Source organism: Amyelois transitella, chromosome 3 (genome assembly GCF_032362555.1).
Source record: "Amyelois transitella isolate CPQ chromosome 3, ilAmyTran1.1, whole genome shotgun sequence".
Taxonomy (NCBI): domain Eukaryota; kingdom Metazoa; phylum Arthropoda; class Insecta; order Lepidoptera; family Pyralidae; genus Amyelois; species Amyelois transitella.
In genome coordinates this window covers 2,333,163-2,352,544 of record NC_083506.1, presented here as the reverse complement: position 1 = coordinate 2,352,544, position 19,382 = coordinate 2,333,163, and the positions used below count along the sequence as shown (strand labels likewise).

At 34.7% G+C, this 19,382-nt stretch overlaps 1 protein-coding gene across 2 annotated transcripts; it reads right to left on the bottom strand.

The window, feature by feature from the left end:
- Positions 1–49: 49 nt before the first annotated feature.
- On the bottom strand, positions 50–15,773 carry LOC106133463 (probable peroxisomal acyl-coenzyme A oxidase 1). 2 transcript variants are annotated; one of them, XM_013333194.2, is made up of 13 exons: positions 15,554–15,771; positions 14,770–14,929; positions 14,252–14,420; positions 13,719–13,842; positions 12,997–13,241; positions 12,525–12,685; positions 11,969–12,131; positions 11,090–11,280; positions 10,655–10,798; positions 10,072–10,177; positions 9,533–9,685; positions 745–861; positions 50–250 (listed from the first exon to the last, which is right to left on the bottom strand). In XM_013333194.2, the coding sequence occupies exons 1-13, from the start codon at positions 15,666–15,668 to the stop codon at positions 107–109; spliced, it is 1,992 nt and encodes a 663-aa protein (XP_013188648.1). In that variant the 5' UTR covers positions 15,669–15,771; the 3' UTR covers positions 50–106. The 2 variants fall into 2 exon arrangements, with proteins under 2 accessions (XP_013188648.1, XP_060803917.1); XM_060947934.1 differs by lacking the exons at positions 50–250; positions 745–861 and adding an exon at positions 6,549–6,656 and having other exon boundaries at positions 15,554–15,773.
- Positions 15,774–19,382: the final 3,609 nt, after the last annotated feature.

Below are 19,382 nucleotides of genomic sequence, written 5' to 3'. Positions count from 1 at the left end.
TATTAGATTGTGCTAAGTACTTATTGGTGATAAAATAAAAATAATCGAATATTATAACATTTTTTATTCTGATTCCTGAATAGAGTATTAACGTATGCATCCCCCATCACAACTTCCCCTGCATGAAGGGCTTGAGATACTTGTGGAAGCTATCGTTGACGGGCTGCGCGTTTAACGGGCTCTTCAGAGCCTCTTCCATCAGTCTCTCATACACACGACCGTCGTATGAACCCAGGGCTGAATTGAGAATCTGTAAAAATTTAATTCATCGGAGAAATTTTGTTTCATTATTTACGTTGCATTAAATAATTTTGATATCCAGTAATCCTACTAAGATTAGTGATATTAAAATTATTAGATTTTAAATGCATAAAATAACTTTAATATCAGTAATACTACTGGGATAATTATTACTTCGTATATAATCATAGGTATAAATTATGCTCGGCGATTAATAATAATTAATTCATATTTATAATTTATTCAATTTGATTTTAATCATGCTAATAGTGAATAGTTATTTTAAGGGTGATGATTATATTAAAGTCTTACATCTGTTATTTATGGTCATAATTCCATAAGCTAAGAACCGGTAGCACAGTAGTTCCAACAATTTAAACATCAAGATTTTTTGTTTAAGAATTTTTAACAGAATCTCAATTATCCTTCATTTAGAAATAATTGGATGTTATAATATAATAGTAAGATATAACTAGAAAAAGTTATTGAGTATGTTATTCGAACCTCGTCTCTGAAATCGTAAGCGTCGACCAGGCCGACAGCATTGGGCCGTATCTTCTCTAGAAGATCTTCGTATCTCTGCTGGATCTCGTGAACGTCTGTCTCTGATATTCCTGTAAACTGTAAAAAAAAACGTTTAGGGTATATAAACCAACTAATAATATAGCGTCAGATGGGACTCGCTTCGTGTAAAAACCTGACTTGCAATCCAAGATCGTGGTCTTTGCCGGAATCCGAGCTCCTCTCCAGAGAGGTGAAGATGGAACAGGGACTAACACCAGATGGAAGAAGAAGATTTAAGCTATCTAGCTAAAACTCCGAGAACGTTAAATAAGGCACTGATTGACTGACGCACAGCCTAAACCCCTAAATTTAGCATGTATTTTCTTATGTGGCTGAAAGTTTTTTTTTTAAATTTGGAAGGCTCTTTTAATTTTCTCTTTGGAACCAGTTCTCGCTTGCATAACTCTTGCGCTTTCATTCTGTATTTTAGTTTCTTTCTGATGTTCATCATCTTTCAATAAATCTCTCGTCCACATTTCTGAGTTTGGATAGTTGTGAAGTTGACGTTGGTGAAGAAAATGCTGCAATGCAGTTGGTTACCGCTTCTTCTGCACTGACGCTTTGGAAGCGGCAGTAAACTTAGTTTTAAGTAATTTATTTGACGTCAACCAATGCAGTGAAACCAAAAGATGTGACATGTATCGAATAATAACGAAGAAAATTTTTGAATTTGAATGATGATATATGATATGGGCAATACTTTGACTCGTCCGAAAATGAATAAAAGAATTTCTACTTTATCTACAATTTCTCTAGTCTTATTGTGGGAACTAAAAACTTATCACATTACCTTATCTTAATAACGTAAAAACATGTCTCCGACAGTCGCAAACCCTCATAAATAAGCCCTAGTCAATAAAAATTCGCACTTTTTCCCGTCCTGATAAAACTGGTTCTATCGGATAAGTAAGTATATTGACATACAGATGAAAGATCCATTAACTATAGAATATTGACCCCGCGTAACTGTATCAAAAGGTTATTGCTTGACCCAAGAACTTTATCATTGATGATCTGATCCATTTTTTGCACGAATGTCAGAAGGTTAATAGGTTAACTGTTTTAGGTAACAACTGATTGATTGATCGATTTCTACAAAGACACTTAAGGTATGTAAATTCGGGTGCAAATGAACCTGACCGTATACAAAAAGCAACGCCAAAGAAAGACGATGTTTACCTGCCCCTTGCTGAACATACTTTTGATAAACTTGGTAACGTGATAGTTATCCTGGTAATTAATAGTAAACCTTTAGGATCGACAGCTTAGTGGTTAATACTCTAGTCCGTCTCTTGACTGGGTAGACCTGAGTTTGATGAAGGATTTTAAAAATCAAAGATTATCACTCGTTTGTAGTAAGGTGACTCTATAATATTGAAGTAAGTCTTCTTATGTTTTTGTGGAACGTGGAATAATTATAAAAAGTATTTTTTAATGTATTATCTGTCATTATAAATTCATCAACAAAAAAGCAATAAAACCATTAATTCACAAGTTCTAATTTTAATAATACGATGCTTTGACATCAGATATATATCATATTTTATTGCAGTATTTTTCAATAAAATAATCTGCTTTCTATAATTCTTTAGTTGTTTGAAAAAAACCATCAATCAATTAATCTTATTTAGCATATTTAATTCTTTTCTTTAATAGATTCTAGACTTAATGTAGAACTATTAATTTTATGAAGAGTCACAGTTATGAACTCTTTTTTATTAATTTGCCTCATAAATCGTATTCCACATAATAGACAGCCAACATTACAACAGAAGACGTAATGATTAATAATAATCACATTTTAGAAAAAAATATCTTTACTATTGTTTCTGTTTTCAATTTTAATTTTGTACTCACAATGTTTCAGTTTCGATTCCCGGCCAAATGTATGTGTGAAGCAAAGTTGATCGCGGTATTGTTAACCCGAGTACCTAGAATCGCGGATTCGCTCGGTTAAAAGGAAAAATCTCTCTTTTTTCTGTTCCCGCGGAAATTTCGAGAAATTCTTATCTTTCTACTTCATAGTAACTATTTGCTCTATTATTAACTTCATAGTTTTATTAAATTTCGGTCCGATTGATGTGATAGTTTGGTATGTACGTTCGTAAATCAGTCAGTCACCCTTGCGTATTATACATCGATATTAAAACATAGTTTCTTTCTATTAAAATTCATTACCATTTCAAGAAACCCTTTATAATCTATAGATTATTAGTCAAGTGGGTGTTCAACCGTTTTGCAAAAATTTTCATAACTTACTTAATAGTCAAGATGTCTCGGACCGAAAACTCCACATTATCACCAAATAAAGAACCATTATGATGTTTGAACCAGTTTTCTTTTTTGATATTGTGTGGTAGAGTGCGCCATAAGAAAATATGAAAAATCAACATAAAAAATACTTGAAATTTTGGTTGCATGCTGCAAATAAACTTTTTCTAACTTATTGCAAAACTGCTGTTTTAAGTTCACAAACTTCATCATCGTTTCCCATTTTTTGGCATAAGTACCTATTGTTTCTTTTATCCTATTTATCATTTCACATAATAACGATTAACATATGTAAGTTTACGACGATACCTAATGCCGAATAATATCATGCGAATCGATGATATATATTTAAGCCATAAAAATGTAGGGGCCCAAAATGGACTTCCACCAAAATAACCGAAAATAGATATCATGGATAATTATTTCCCTATCAACCCATTCAGTAGTTCGAAATCATAGTGTTACCTATAACAAAAATATTGTGAATTTTCAATTTCGTCATACAATTTTGTAGATTAGAAACTAATAAGGTCTAAAATATAAGTGAAAGAAATAAATAAAACAACAAACTGTCTTATTACTGCTAAAATTCATTACTCAAAATGCGCGATCTATTCGCAATAATTACTCTAGTGAGACCATAAATTTGAAAGTGTTCGTCCATATTGAATAGTTTTGGTGCTTAATTAATGCAAACGATTATTCTTAAGATGGTATCATCCGTAGCAACTGTATAAATATGCTAAATTAAATAGTTTATATATAAAAATATGGGTATACCTACTTCCGTCGTTATAATAGATTGCCCCGGTTCATGTCTAATGATTCAACTTGATATTTTAGATAGCGTTAGATAGCGAAGAGCATAATTGATTGTACGATTTTTATTACTCTATTACGGATACTAAGGACAATTTCATGTTGAATCGGCATCATGTTGTTGTGAAATTAAGTGATAAGTATAAAGAAACTCTGGAACTCAAAGAAAGTTGTAATCACTCGTTGGAAATGAGAACAGCTCGTAAAACTTTTTTTAATATTTAAAATTAGGTAGTAGTAGTATGTTTCTGTAACTTGATAAATAAGCTTAAAATGGCTTAAAAAACTTTAAATTGAGAGTTACAAAAATAACTGGTCGAATGCAAAACTGCATTTTAAGAAACTTTTTCTAATTGCACCCCACTCTTCAAAACATATCGCCAGTGAAATATAATTTTTTTAAATACAGAATGAAACAAAATTATATATTTTGTCCCACGCAGATGGATCCAAAAGCAACTGGACTATCATATAATTATGCGATCGGCTGACTGATATCCGAATACATAACCTCATGGGACCCGGATCAGCCCAAACAGGACTAAACCGTTAAAAGAATTAATATCATTTGCTGCGAGCATTTATGAGTGTCAATAAATGTTAAACAGAAACGATGATCTCAGTATCCGGATGGCGGGATTGTAAATCTAACGTATGAACATAGATATATAAAGCCTAGATAGACATCGCCTTATTTAGGCGACACGGGCGAGCAGTGGCAGCCAGTATTACGGGGATTTCAATATTGAGTCTTTTCGAGATAAGAATGTTTATTTTGTATGTAAAGAGATATGTCCAATGAGAAGGCTTAGAGTCTTAAGTTATATAATAATGAATAAAAAATTAATAAACGTTGAGTTTTCATTAATGCTCTAAAAAAATTCCACGTGTTATTTCAATTTTTTGGAACCAAAATTACGTTTAGGTAATTATTATGTAATTATTATTTACCAGATGCTTCTTCTACACTACTACTAAATTATTATGTAATTATTATTTACCAGATGCTCCTTCTACACTAATTGATTCGATGTTTGAGATGATCTTGATGCAAATTGAAAAGAGTCTCTTTTAATGGCAGATCTAAATGGAGTAAGATATAGCGTGAAACTTAGGCATTATAGTTAATTTATACGGATTATCGATTTCCAAATGCATGTAATGGATATGCATAAACTAACGAAAGATGTTCATCATCATGAAAATACTTACCGATTTTTTTGATTTTTTGCATAGTTATATTATTAGATAGATAATTTATTTGACGTCAACCAATGTTGTGAAATTAAAAGATGTGACAATTATTAAGCGATGTTCAAAATGTGACACAATAATGAACAAAAAAAAGTTAATTTTGATTTAGAGCGAGGAAATTATCAAGCCAACAAGTTCCAGGTTGGGTTAAGTTTCCCTGATGACATAGTTATGAGGGATGGGAATCGCTCCTGTAAAACCTGACTTCTGCACGTGGATTATGGTCATAAGGTTACCTCCGGGTTATAACGTAGATAAGATGCATAAGAAAGAAAACAAGCGAAGACAAGGTGAAAGATGTCATGACATGATGACATGTCATGATATTTGACGCCCTCGGTGGCGCAGCGGAAGTGCGCTTGTCTGTGACACAGCAGGTCTCAGGTTCGAATCCAGCCTACGCCAGGGAAATCATAAAAAGTTCGTTTCTAATTAGAAAAATGAACTTTTCTGATTGGCCTCTGGGTCTAAGATATTAATAAGTATTTATTATAAAATATTGTATAAATGTATATATTTATGAGACAAAACTACGACTTAAACGTTAACCGTAAGCAAAAAGCGGTCGCATATTACACGACAGAATTATTACGAGTCCTACTATACGATAAAAAATACGATACGATAAAGAATAATAACAATCGATGTTATTTTTGTAGAAGTCACTCAACCTACAAAAATGTGCTATTACTCTCATTTGCGCGCAAAAACGACTAAAAACAAAGCATAACGGTATCTGCGGATACTTGATGGTCAATCACTTGGTCGTATAGAACCATAACTTTTTACATCAATATGTTTGGTAGCACCATAATACTACACTTTAAATTGACAATAACCAAAGGCCAAGTCGTAAATACTCGTACTCCGTTAAATTTCTGATTAACTATTTATGTTGCTCTTTTTACATTTTTTGTACCATTATCGCTGATATTGTTACTGTTTATGTAAAGTAGATATACATTTAATAATAATAACACGCCTCTCTCCCGGAGAGGTGGGCAGAGACTACATCTTTCCCCTTGCTACAATCCCTGCATTCTTTCACTTCATTCACATTCTTCACTTTCTCGTTTATGCGGTTCTCTTGACCTGACTTTTCGCCATAATTACCCCAATTTGATCAAGGTACGTTGTCTGGGCCTTCTGCTCCAACGTTTCCATTCACCCTCCACTTGTATATTAACTTAGTAAACTTGCTTTCATTCATTCTCTCCACATAACCAAACCATCCAAGAATTCCTTTTTTCTCAATTCCGTCATGAAGCCATACAGCTGAACGTGGCCTTGCAGTCTTTTTGAGACTTTTGGCTTTGTATATCCCGCAAGGTATATAGACGTGAATATAATGTATGTATAGTATACCTTTTTCTGTTCCTGTCCCCGTAGCATGGCACGCGCGACGCCGTTTTTATCGTGCGAAAAATTATTGCTGTTTAACTTTTAATGACGTGAAACGGAACAGCGATAGCGATGAAACCGGCGTTGCGCGTTTCGTACAACGGAGGCTGAAATTAAGTGTAAAACATAACTAAACTATTAGTAGGCTTTGGTGCAACCCACCCTAAGCATAACAATTGATAGTCGTTCCGGTTCGCCAAATCAGTACACAGCGTATAATCTGTGACCTTGATCTTGAGATCGACCAAGGCAATGTATAGCACTTTTTTTATACAACCAAGCTGACCGTGACTCAGAGTAAAAACAAAATTTCAATCCTTATCAGGAATTAAAAGATAATCCATCTCCAAACGAAATTTGACCTTAGTTCGTCTAACGGTACGGTTCGGCGTGTTAAGACCAAATCGCATTAATTTGGAATTTATAAAGTTTGTAAATATTGTTAAAAAATCTTTAATTAATTTTACAACGATTTCTAAAGCTCATTTATAGTTTACCTAACGAGTGAATAGGGACTCGTAGCCACAAGGCCGAAAAGCTGCATGGCATAAAAATGGATTTCCATCGCGTCAGTAAAAAAGTTTTTGAGATCAGTGTTCTTGTGTCACACATACAGACAATGAGTTTACAGATAACACGTAAAAGCTCTCAGCATATTCACATCTGTTTGCAAAAAAGTGCCAAATTCTATTGTTAGTAAGAATTAGCATTATAAGAGATAGAATTTATTGCTCGATTAACGGTATGGACAAAGGACAATGCGTGTTAACGGGTCAGTCAAAATCAATTGGTGGAGTTTCTTTCACGAAGGTTTAAATATTACCTAAGTTTACCTCTTTTCTACCCCTCTGGCTAAACATTGCCTACAAGCACATATCACGACTTCTTTAGTTACGGAACAGACAGAGCCAGTAGTCAAAAGTCAAAGGTCACTTTCTACTGCAAAGTTTAATAATGGAAGTGAGATTCAAAGATGGCAAGTTGCTAACAAATACCTAAAAAGTTTCTTAATGCATGTATATTAGGGTGGGTCGATTTTCAAAATTTTTTGATAAAAATCATGGGTGGGTGTTAAAAGTTGCGTTATTATCATACTATTACAAAAAAAATATTAAAAAAATATTCGATATACCTTATAGCCCTCTACCGAAGCCCAAATAATCGAAAAAATTGGTATTTACCGCCTATATTTCAAACGCTTTTAATAACTTTAAAATGCTTTTTTTTACTTATTCTTGTTTTAGTTTGGTCTTATAAAGATAATTGAATCATACAAAATCAGTTTTCTACATAATTCTCAAATTTCTAAGTGGGTAGATACATAACAATATTAACGGCTTTGATGGTACCTACGCGTAAGTAAAATACTTACGACTATAGACCTTTGTGTTATCTTTGTTCTAGTGATTTTCGATACTTTATAACGAATTTTTAGCTGGAATATATTACATTTCCACGAAGTTAGTTTCCTAGTATTATTATTTTGTGATCGTGTCGTAATACTTACAATTAGTGACTTATAAAATGAGCGAGCGAAAACATCTCATTACACGAAGTGCTATGGACTGTTCTATATTTGGAGCACCTGTAGAAATTAATATAAATATGTTACCCACAATAGCAGACGTAATAAAGAATATATTTTTCATGTGAGGCATGAGTTACTGCTAAAAAACTCAGGAAAACAGCCAGCAGTAAGTGAAATCTTCGCTATTGTACTCCGCGACATCGAGAAAATTCGTGTTTCACCTTCTATTCCAATTGTGAGGCCAAAACGTATTAAAGAGCTCATGAAAAAGTATAATGTTGAATATTTGAAGCTTATCCGATATCCACAAAGCAAGAGATCTGAAAATTATACTCGAAAACTGGCAAGTTTTAAAGATACTGCTTTGTCTCGACTTTTTGATATAGCATTATGTAAATGTCAAATAATAACATCGTGCTCCTGCATTAAAAACGATAAAGTGTCTGTAATTATACGAACATTTTTATTAGATCAAAGAACTGAAAGAAAAATGATGATTTCAAGAATAGATCACAGTGAAACAAAAAAAAATAATTCAAAGGATTGAGAGACACCGAAAATGCAAAAAAAGAAATTTAAACTATAATGAACCACAACCAGGACCAAGTCATTGTTCTTTTGAAAGAAGAAACAAAGTTGCAGAACCCTTAATGAATTCACCAGTGGACCTAAGTATTTCAGATCACGAATGTAATGATAAAACATCATCAAAAAGCGAAAAATCTTACAATACTTTAAAACTACCAAAATTTGCAGAAACTTGTGATCGATATGGAGTTTCTGATAGACCTGGAGCAGATCTTATGTCAGCAGTTTTACAAGATTTAGGACTAGTATCAACGGAAGAAAATAACTGAGTAGTAGACAAAAATAAACTACGTAGAGCTGATAATAAGGAACGCCAAAGCCACAAGAGAACAGCTCTAAGAACCTTGTTGAAGGTATCTATTTTGATGGTAGGAAAGCCAAAACTCTACTCATTGAACATTTGTAACAGAGGCTTCTATTACTGTTGCTGATGAAAAAGCTCGAGATGGAATAATTCGATCAAAATTGCAATCCAGATCAATAATACCTTCATTTGACTGTAAGTCTGATTACAAGTGTAAAAAATAGATAAAATAAGTATTGACATTAGTTTTGTTTTTTCTTTAATATTGCAATATGTTTCATTTTTAGACAATTGAAGATCTTAATAAATGGTTTCTCCTTTAAAGTCAATTTCTTTTAAGTAAATAACCGTATTTTAATAGGTACAACTTTTTTTTATACATGAAATTTTTTAACTTCAGTAGAGGGCTGAAAAGTATATAAAATCAGAAAAATAAAAACATTGTCTAATAGCTTATATTTTTACGCAACTTTTGAGACCCCCCCACTGAAAATCGAACAAGATTTAAAAAAAACGCCCGAAATCGACCCACCCTAATGTATATCTCTTTGAAAATTCCTTACCAATAGTAAATCTCCCAGCTTCTCCAAAGTCCAGTATAGGACGTACAGCTCCACCAGTTGCTCTAGAACCCTTCTGACAGGAGCTGATAAAGACGAGGCTGTTCTCTCTACCTCTGCTTTGAAGGCAGACATTATTATCACCCGACCATGAGCCTGAAAGTTTTTAAATTAATATATATTTTTTTCTTCAACACCAAATATGTTTTTTACATCATATCCTACTAATATTAAAAATGCGAATTTTTTTGGATGTGCAGAATTGTGTGTGTTTGTAGTTCTTTTGCGCAAAAACCTGAACGAAATGTAATTTGAAAAATGAAATTTTGTAGACGCCTTGTGTAGAGTACTTGTATAACCTTTATAATCATTCAGGTTCTAGTCCCGGTTACATCCTCACCTCTATGGGACCACCTGTGACCATGATTTTAGATCGGGTTAGTCAGGTTTTTACACGAAGCGGCTACCGTCTGACCTCCACAATCTTTGCAGGTTCTTGAATCATGGTTTATTATTTTGCTAAACAAAACATTTATAACAACCTCAGAAACTGCAATCAACTGGACGGAAGCCTTATTCCATGCCTCTTCTTGGGAAAACCCAGCTCCAACATGCTTCTCAACGCTGCCGACGGCCGCCGCTAATTTCCTGCGTATTTTAATTTACGGCTCAATGTTAAACTTTACTGCCTTGTTTAGAAATTATTAATAAATAGAATAACAACTTTTTCTTGTTTAAAGTCAACACATTTCATGTGATTGAGACACTATGATATAAGAACAAGTGACGTGTTATTCCCAGTACCTACTTTAAAATTGGAAAATTCATTAATGCCGATTATGAGAACAAGCACATTTTGATGTTTTCTGTGTACATAAATTAGTAAATAAATAAAATAATCCAGTTTAAAGGCAAAGGTTTTAAATAAATAAAACATTCTTCTTTTAGGATTTAGGGGTAGTAACCGGTCACTGAATCTCAATTTCAATGCTCTGAGCTGAACATGGTCTAAGAGTTGTTTCAAGACTGTTGGATCTTTCAACTCCGAAAGGTATGAAGATGTTTATATGTGAAATATACTTAAATTTAACAAATCTCAAATTATATTGTGTATCTTCTACTAACCGTGCAGCAACCCTTCGGAATCCTTCTATAATGCCGTCAATATCATTGTTCCATTTTTGTAATGGTTTCTTTTCAACCAAATATTTCATGGTAGGCGCCACTACTTCTCCTTTGGAGGATTGCTTCCATGCCTTGACTAGAGCTCTGAAACAGGAACGATCCTTTGTTAGTTTTAACCGACTTCGATAAGGAGGTTTGCAGAACCAATTCTTCAACCCACAGGTATGTAGATTTTTTAATGGTATCTGCATGATTGCGATTTAAAAAAAAATCAATCATATATGCCCACAAATGTAAAAAATGGTGCAGTTTAGTTCGTTCCGCCGCTTCTTCTGCTTTGAAGGCGGTTGTACATCATAGGTTGTATTGACGTCATTAAGTGATATTTTCTATAATTTTGGAAATAAACGTATTTCTACATCTGATAAAGGTTACCTGGCTGTCTGCAAAAGAAGCACCGTATTTTCTCCTTCATACGTGCTGGCTGGTGTGACCACGCCGTATATTTGGGGCAGATTGGACGACAGCATGTACCCGTGACCACCGCAGGCTAAACGGCACCTTTCCACCATGACCGCGGCGTCAGAGCTACTGATCACTTTCAGGCAGCATGCTACAGAATGTAACTGGAAAATAATCAATATCACAAATACACAACACTAGCAGACCAGTTTATTGTGTGAACATCTTTATTTAAGTATTTAAAATAGTCCTATCTGTTGAGAAACAAACATTAAACATGATAAACTGATAACATATGTTTATATGGGAAAAGAACCACATCGCAATTATATTATGTGCTCTGGAATATAAAGTTATGGCCCTAGATAAGTTGATTGTTCCCGGCACCATTACAAAAAAGAATAGGACCACTCCATCTCTTTCCCACGGATGTCGTAAAAGGCGACTTAAGGGATAGGCTTATAAACTTGGGATTCCTCTTTTAGGCGATGGGCTAGCAACCTGTCACTATTTGAATCTCAATTCTATCTTAAAGCCAAATAGCTGAACGTGGCCTATCAGTCTTTACAAGACTGTTATCTCTGTCTACCTCGCAAGGGATATAGACGTGATTATATGTATATGTATGTATGTATAAGTTGATCTATTGCTTTTAGTCTAGCTAATGTCATGAAACTCTAGTAAGTTACGTAGTTAAATTTCGTGTAATGTTCGCGGTTTCAATTATATTTTCCAGAAAAAATAGCGATTGTGTTCTTGTTGTTATATTATCCTTAACTTTTCAAATTAGGGCAATCCTGTTCTTCGTAATTCTGTCTTTTCTTCAAAATTTTGTTAAAAGTACACTCTTACCTCTGCCAAATTATCCAGCTTCCCTTGAGCCAGTTCCTTGTTGACCTTATCAAACATATTCCACAACCACTTAGCAGCAGATGAGAAGGCGTGACTGGAAGCTATGGCGATGAAGAGTTTGTGCTGCTGAGTCACGTAGTCCAAGATTTGAGGTTCAGGCTCACTGAAGCATGGGAGGCAATTAGAGTAAAATAATTTGGAGAAATCTACATACTTATTAGGCAATCGTTAGAAGAAATTTTATTGACTGTTTTTAGAATTTCAATCAATGTGGCGGAAAATCAAATAATATGCTACACCAGCCATAAATCTATTCTATTCTACACAGACAACTTACCCACGACTAATACTTAAGTAATTGAATACAGGAAAACAAAAGCAGACAACTTAAAAAAGGACCTAAGGTTGCCTTGTCACAAGTTCACTTGATCACTAACACAATTATAATATGCCAAAGGAGTACCCCAGGCTCCTCACTAAAGAGGTGAAAATTAAAACAGGACGAACACCAGAAGAAAGAAGAAGACGTACCTAAGAGCTGTATTAATAAACTCACTGGGGTTTTAGCTGAGACTGTCTCCTGATTGCAGAGTACCTGACTGCGATGGTGACCGCCTTAGCCAACTGGTTAGCCATGTTGTTCACGATGCAGACTCTTACAAACACCATGGTTCCGTAGGTCAGCTTGCTGTTCGGCGAAGCTATGAAAGTGCCATCCTTAAATCAAAATGATGGTGCCGTACTAATTAAAATTAGGAACTAAGATTAGTTAGAATATTTAAAGAATTAGGTACAAACTAACATGGAGTACTGAGAAATAATGAAGTAGATATAACTCAAGTGACGCTATATCAACTACTTACTTAAAGTGTGAAAAAATGGAAATATCCACATTGGAATTCTGCAAATTGGCATTAGTAGAAAATAACTGATCATATTATATATTTTTTGAAATATGTAACTTAATAAAACTCAAATAATACAAGATCGTGTCTATTGTCCTAAATAATTATGTTGGACTATAGTACCCTTAAAACTTGAGCATTCTTCATAAGCATCCTATCCCTGGGTATCCTATGTTGGTGGAAGCCCAAAAACCCGTTGTTGACCGTATTTAGCCCCAGTTTAACTCCGATCTCTCCCAATTTTATTCCTTTCAGTGGTTCATGAGTTTCTTCATCTCTTAACTGCACCATGAATGGCTGGATGCCGCAATGCTTGCCATTGGAGTATAGCTGAGCCATAACAACGCAGTAATTCACTGTGTGTCCCACTGGAGTTAAGACAATATAATAATTAGTATTAAAAATCAAAAGCTTATATTACATACAAACTAGATTAGTAAAAAAAATTCAATGTGTGGAAATGTCAATTAAAGAAGTATTACAACACCATGAACGGTTGATTTTATGAATGACGAAACGATAAACGAAAGTATATGCATAGATTAAACACAAATTGTATTTATAGTATAGTAAGTAAATAAATCATTGTTAAAACAATAAGATTATTAGATTTTGATTACAGTACGCTGTATCACAAATTAAATCAATTAAAAGGCACATTTAAAAAGAACAAACGGATATGCGTGTAAAATAAATAATAAACGTAAAAAATAATAAAGATCAGCTATATCGTAATAAATTCTATCGACAATTCTGTGGTTATAGGTATCCGCTAGTTTGGCTCAGGAAGTTTGTTTGCCCAGGAAAGCGTGAGAAAATATTTGTAAAAATTTGTATAAACTTACAATTTCCTGGCCACCATTTATATGAAGTTAGCGTCGGGCTGTGCAATATGAACTCTTCAGTGACAGGGTCATATGTAGCTGTAGTCTCCAAACCTCGGATAAAAGTGCCATGCCCGAGTTCAGTCTGAAATATTATAATTTTGACAAACATTTCATGTTTGTAACAAGGCATAAAATTTTATAACCAGCTGACAAGAAGGCTAATAAACGACAAAAATACTACAGACAAGTGCTTCGAAATATGCAGACTATGCCAGATGTTAGAGATAGATGACCTTACCATGAAACGTATTCCACAAATGTTGTTCAAGCCAATGCTACATTTCAAAGCAAACAGACAACATAACGCACTATCAGAAAACTTCGAAGCTTTTTTAGGTTTTCTGTTAGTTATTCTTATTACTCCTGGGTCGTGATGAAAGGATATACTGGTGGTGCTGGTGCATTATATCTGGCAAACATTACCGAGACGAAGCGCCAGGAAGATGAGATGGCGCTATCATGAAAGAAATGTGATGAACGAAGTTAATCACCTGAGCGTATGTACCGATTATCTCCATATTCTGAGCTTTCGGCAACCAATACTCTCTTTGCACATCATTACATTGTCCCAAAATGGCTGGTATGAACATAGACAAGTGGACAGAAAATGGACTGTTGTCTTTGAACACCGCTGTCTGTACTGTATGTCTAAACGACGACCTGTAATAAAAGAAAAAATTGAAACCCGAACCCAGAAACATGGTGCTGTATCCTAAAAAAGTGACCCAAATCAAGTCTAGTATTCGAACTTTGATCACCAGTCCACACAGCCAATATTCTCTACCAGCAGAGAGAACGAATCAGTCACATTTATTTATCTATCTGTGGTGCAAGGACTAAAATAATAGAACCAACATAAATCATAACTTTGTTAATCATTAGAGATTGAATAGCCAGTTCAGGCAGAATTCAAGTATCTATAATTTTTAAGTTCAACTAAATACTCGTATCAGTCATGACATGGGTAGGTGTTGAGACATTTTTTAGTCCATTTAATATCATAACTCACCTTACTTTTTCCATTTGTGTTTGTTTAGAATCCTGTATCTCCCTAAGAACTTTGAATAAGAGAACTGATTTACGAATTGCATTTTCGTATCTATCTTTATAACTAAGATACTCTTCGGGAACTTTATCTAGTATACCTTCAACGCTTAACACCTTGTTTTCTGTAAATTAAAGTTGGGCAGTGTAATTGACTCCACGAATCTGTTATAGTGATCCTTACAGTTGTAGGTCTACCAAAGGTCAACCTATAAAATATTGCATAGACATTGAATAGTAGTCTCAAAATATCTTTGCTGCCCATATTTATCTAGGCGTTAATGTTTTCATCAGGATACATCTACAAATATTTCTGTAAAATAACTAATATATTTGCGACATGTATTAGTTAATGGATATTAGAAACATTAAATAGGAAGCATTCGAAATAATTTCAAATGTTTTTTTAATATAAATCTTTAAAACATATCTAATACTGTTGTTATAAACAGCTGTTGCCTCTTGCGGCCAATCATAACATGCTGTGTGGTTCCCGGCAACAAAAGAAAAAAGAATAGGACCACTCTATCTCTTTCCCATGGATGTCGTAAAAGGCGACTAAAGGATAGGCTTATAAACTTGGGATTCTTCTTATAGGCGATGGGCTAGCAACCCGTCACTACTCTATCATAATGCCAAACAGCTAAACGATGTTTATCAGTCTCTTCAATACTGTTGGCTCTGTCTACCCCGCAAACGACGTGACTATATGTAATCATAACACAAGTAACGAATCAAATTCACCTTACCTATATATTTTCTATTTCTGGTCTCATCTGCTCCTTCGTCCAAATAATTAGTTAACTCCTCCACATTAAAATCGCACTTAGCTCTTTCATTTTCCAAATCAACATTCACTTTCATTCTGCGATTTTATATTAAGTATAACATATGATCACAAATACACATCACTGACAGACAAGTTAACTATGTGAATTTAATCTTTAAGTGTTTAAAACAGTCCTATCTGTTGACATACAAACGTTAAACATGATAAACAGATAACATTTGTTTATATATATGGGAAAAGAATTTATGCATGTACTTAGATAGGACGCGTGTGTATCTTTTTTTTTTGGTTTTTAAACATAGTAAAGGATTTTTTACAATATCACCATCATGTCCTTAGCTGCATGCCCTTGCACTTTTACTTGAATTAAAATGGTCTGCCACCATAGTCATTCTGCCACGTCATTATTTTGGAATAAAATAGACATTCTATACAATTCTTAGGGAATAGAATGCTTTAGACCAATACAAAAAAGAATAGAACCACTCCATCTCTTTCCGATGGATGTCGTGAAAGGTGACGGACGTGCTAGCAAACAGTCGGTACTTGAATCTCGATCTATCCTCATGCCAAACAGCTGAACGCGGCCTGTCAATCTTTTAAAGACTGGTGGCTCTGTCCACCACGCAAAGAATATAGACGTGATTATATATATGTATGTAACCTTTAATTTAATAAACCTTTGTATTTACTATCAGTCTTATCACAATAATATTTATTTGTTTCATGTCATCATATAACTAGGTAATAAGTACCTAAGATTATTTTAATTGCAATAATCAGATAAGTAATACCTCCTCGAAAAACAAAGCCATATTAATATGAAAGGTAGATACAAAATTCAACATTACAATCGTAAAATAACATGACATGTCGTAGTTTAAATAGTTATAAATGTTTTATTTTTTAAAGTTTACAACTATCAGTTAGTAAAATACGCAGGTGGTACTCAATTCTGGGGGTCTCAGTTCTTCCTTATGGCTTTAGTCACAGTCCCTCACAACCCAAAAGGGCCTTACTCGGGTCACTTACTTAACCTAGCAAAAACAAATCTATATATATAAAACTCTTCCGTTACTGAGTGACTGACTGACAGACAACGCACAGTCGAAACTACTGGTCGTAGACAGCTGAAATTTGGAATGTAGGTTCCTTGGGATATGTAGGGGAGCACTAAGAAAGGATTTTTGGAAATTCAACCCCCAAGGGGGGGAAAAGGGGTAAAAACGTTTCTATGAAAAATCTTATTCCTTGGGTTTATAAACTTGAAACTTGGCATGAACACGTACGGTCGCGTTCATAATTGCAGTCATAGTTCGCAAAACTTTATAGCTTGCACCGCTGCTATCACTCACACATTCACACAAATAACACAATAAACAACAAGCGTCGAAACGTTGGGTAACGCGCCATCAAGAAGAGGGTAGTGTAAAAAGTCGACCGCGCAGCGACCGTCGTCCGCTAATAATCAACACAGCGACAGCCACACAGCGGAGATCCATGGTGGAACAGTACGAAAATAATAGCTTCATACCGACCACAATATTTGCGGAACAGTTCGACACATTAGTGGTTATTGTTCGTCGAGTTTGCATCGTGAGGGACCTCACCACAGACAGCCACCAAGAAAGCCGTATTTATCCGAAATAAATAAGCAAAGTCGTTTAGAATTTGCTGAGCAGTATTTGGATTTTGCCTGGAAAGAAGCGATATTTACGGACGAAAAGTTTGTTTATGTCATCACTACATGGTAGGCTTCATTTATGGCGAAGAAATGCAACTCGGTATAAAGAAAAAAATATTGTGCCAAATATGGAGTCTGGACACATATCTGTAAATATGTGGGGCTGGATGAGTGCTGCTGGACCTGGGGAACAGGTGTGGATAGCAGGACGCGCTACAGCTGCTCATTATGTGCAAGTGCTGGAAGAAACCATGTTACCAACTGTGCGGTATATTTATCCGATTAATGATATGCCAACAATATCATTTGTGCCCTGTGCATCGAGTCCATATTATAGTGCGTGAAAGGTTCTGCCAGTTTATATTAAAAGTAGTAATTACTTAGATAGGGTTTTAAGGACAGCTTCAATATCTTTTCTTTATGAAAACGAATAATTAAGCTGTAACCTTAATAACAGGAGCTAAGTAGATGATACAATTAGTGTAATATGCTGTATGTATAGCTTTATATAATCATCAATATGTAAACAAAACTATAGGTAAACTGTTTCAATAAAATTTACTAATTTTAATTATTGAATGTTTTATTTTCTCCCTCTTGTTTAATATTTCTTGCTGATTTCCGTGTTTGAAGACAACTTTTCGTGTTTGTAATTCTTAGATATCAGTTAGTTAGTCAGTCAGTTACTTAGTTCAAATGGCACCTTGAAACATTAAAAATTGTCAGTAACACAATTTTTTTTTAATAGGCAAAAAAATCCTTGAATAACTTCGAAATCCAAGTAACGCTAGTAACTAGAACAAGCGAGTGTGAGCAAGCGAGATTATCTAATATATCTTAGATCTCACTTGATCACACAAGTAATAAAATTGCTACCCAATAACTTTCAAAGGAACCACTACCTATGTTAGGGTCGTGTGCAGATAAACTTTCAACCTTATTGAAATGTCATAAGTCTGGCAGTCGCAAGCTTCCCTCTATAGGCAAATCTTATGCAAATAATGAGAGACGACATCTCGATCGACAATTATCGGGCCCAGTTCGGCCATCGTTGATTACCGTCTCTTTCTGTTTTGTTATGTTATATGTCATAGAATAATAAACTGTTTTACTTAGTAATCATTGGTATTAAAGACCGTATTCATTTGATGGAATATGTATTCTTTTTAAATATGCATGTGTGTGTGTATCTATTGGAACCACAGTGCACGCTATTTTAACCCGTAAGAATTTTAAAACTATGACTGCAGATATGAACGCGATCGCAACGCATAGGCAAGTAAATATGTTTGACATTATAAGTTTTTTCAAACTACCCTCCAATCGTGATTTAGGGGGTGCGATTGGGTGACTGATTTATTAACGCACAGCCGAAACCGCTCGGTATAGGAGTCTGAGATTTTGAACAGAGGTTCCTTTAGTAACATAAGTGAGCACTAAGAAGGGATTTTTGAAATGTCAACCCCCAAGGGGGGGAAACGGGATAAACTGAGCCGGGGCTGCGGGAAAGTTCTAACGAGATACCGTGGCCCCGGAACGCAAAGGGCAACTGAAGGAACGAGGTGGGTTTTAGTCAGTAAAAGTCTGACACTCCCTTCCGTTCCACCCAGAGCGGGAGAGGTCATTTGATGATTTCCCATCCTTAAAAAAAAAGACTTTGTATGACAACTTTCAGTCGTCTCTTTAACATACATAATAACATACATAATTATGTACATACATGCATAACATTAATAACATCACGCCTTTAAATCCCTATTTTGTGTTAACACTACCCATACAAACAGCTAAAAGGAAACAAGTGAAGAGACGAAATTTGTCCGCATCCATTTTCACCTAAATTCTTAACGTTAATGAGATTTACTTTTTATTATCAGGTCAACCTAATAGCCTCACATGTACGTATAACTTCGTAAGAATTTTCTTTCAACTCCTAACCGTTGAGGAGTTGTACCTTCCATCATCAGCTCATTCACATGGGATGATGACTATCAGACGCAAATACTTAAACAGAAGGAAATCCTGTAAGGCCTCTTCGTCCTATAAATCCTGTTTTTTTTTTCTTTTGAGACGATGATTTTGTCTCGCTTTACTTTTTCTATGT

Excerpts from the sequence above, each read along its gene's own strand:
- LOC106133463 (XM_013333194.2), bottom strand. The coding sequence starts at position 15,668 with ATGAAAGTGAATGTTGATTTGGAAAATGAAAGAGCTAAGTGCGATTTT. Across the intron at positions 10,799-11,089 it reads CTTCTTTTGCAGACAGCCAG|AGCTCTAGTCAAGGCATGGA; the intron begins GTAACCTTTATC and ends TTCCTGTTTCAG. Across the intron at positions 251-744 it reads CTTACGATTTCAGAGACGAG|ATTCTCAATTCAGCCCTGGG; the intron begins GTTCGAATAACA and ends AAATTTTTACAG.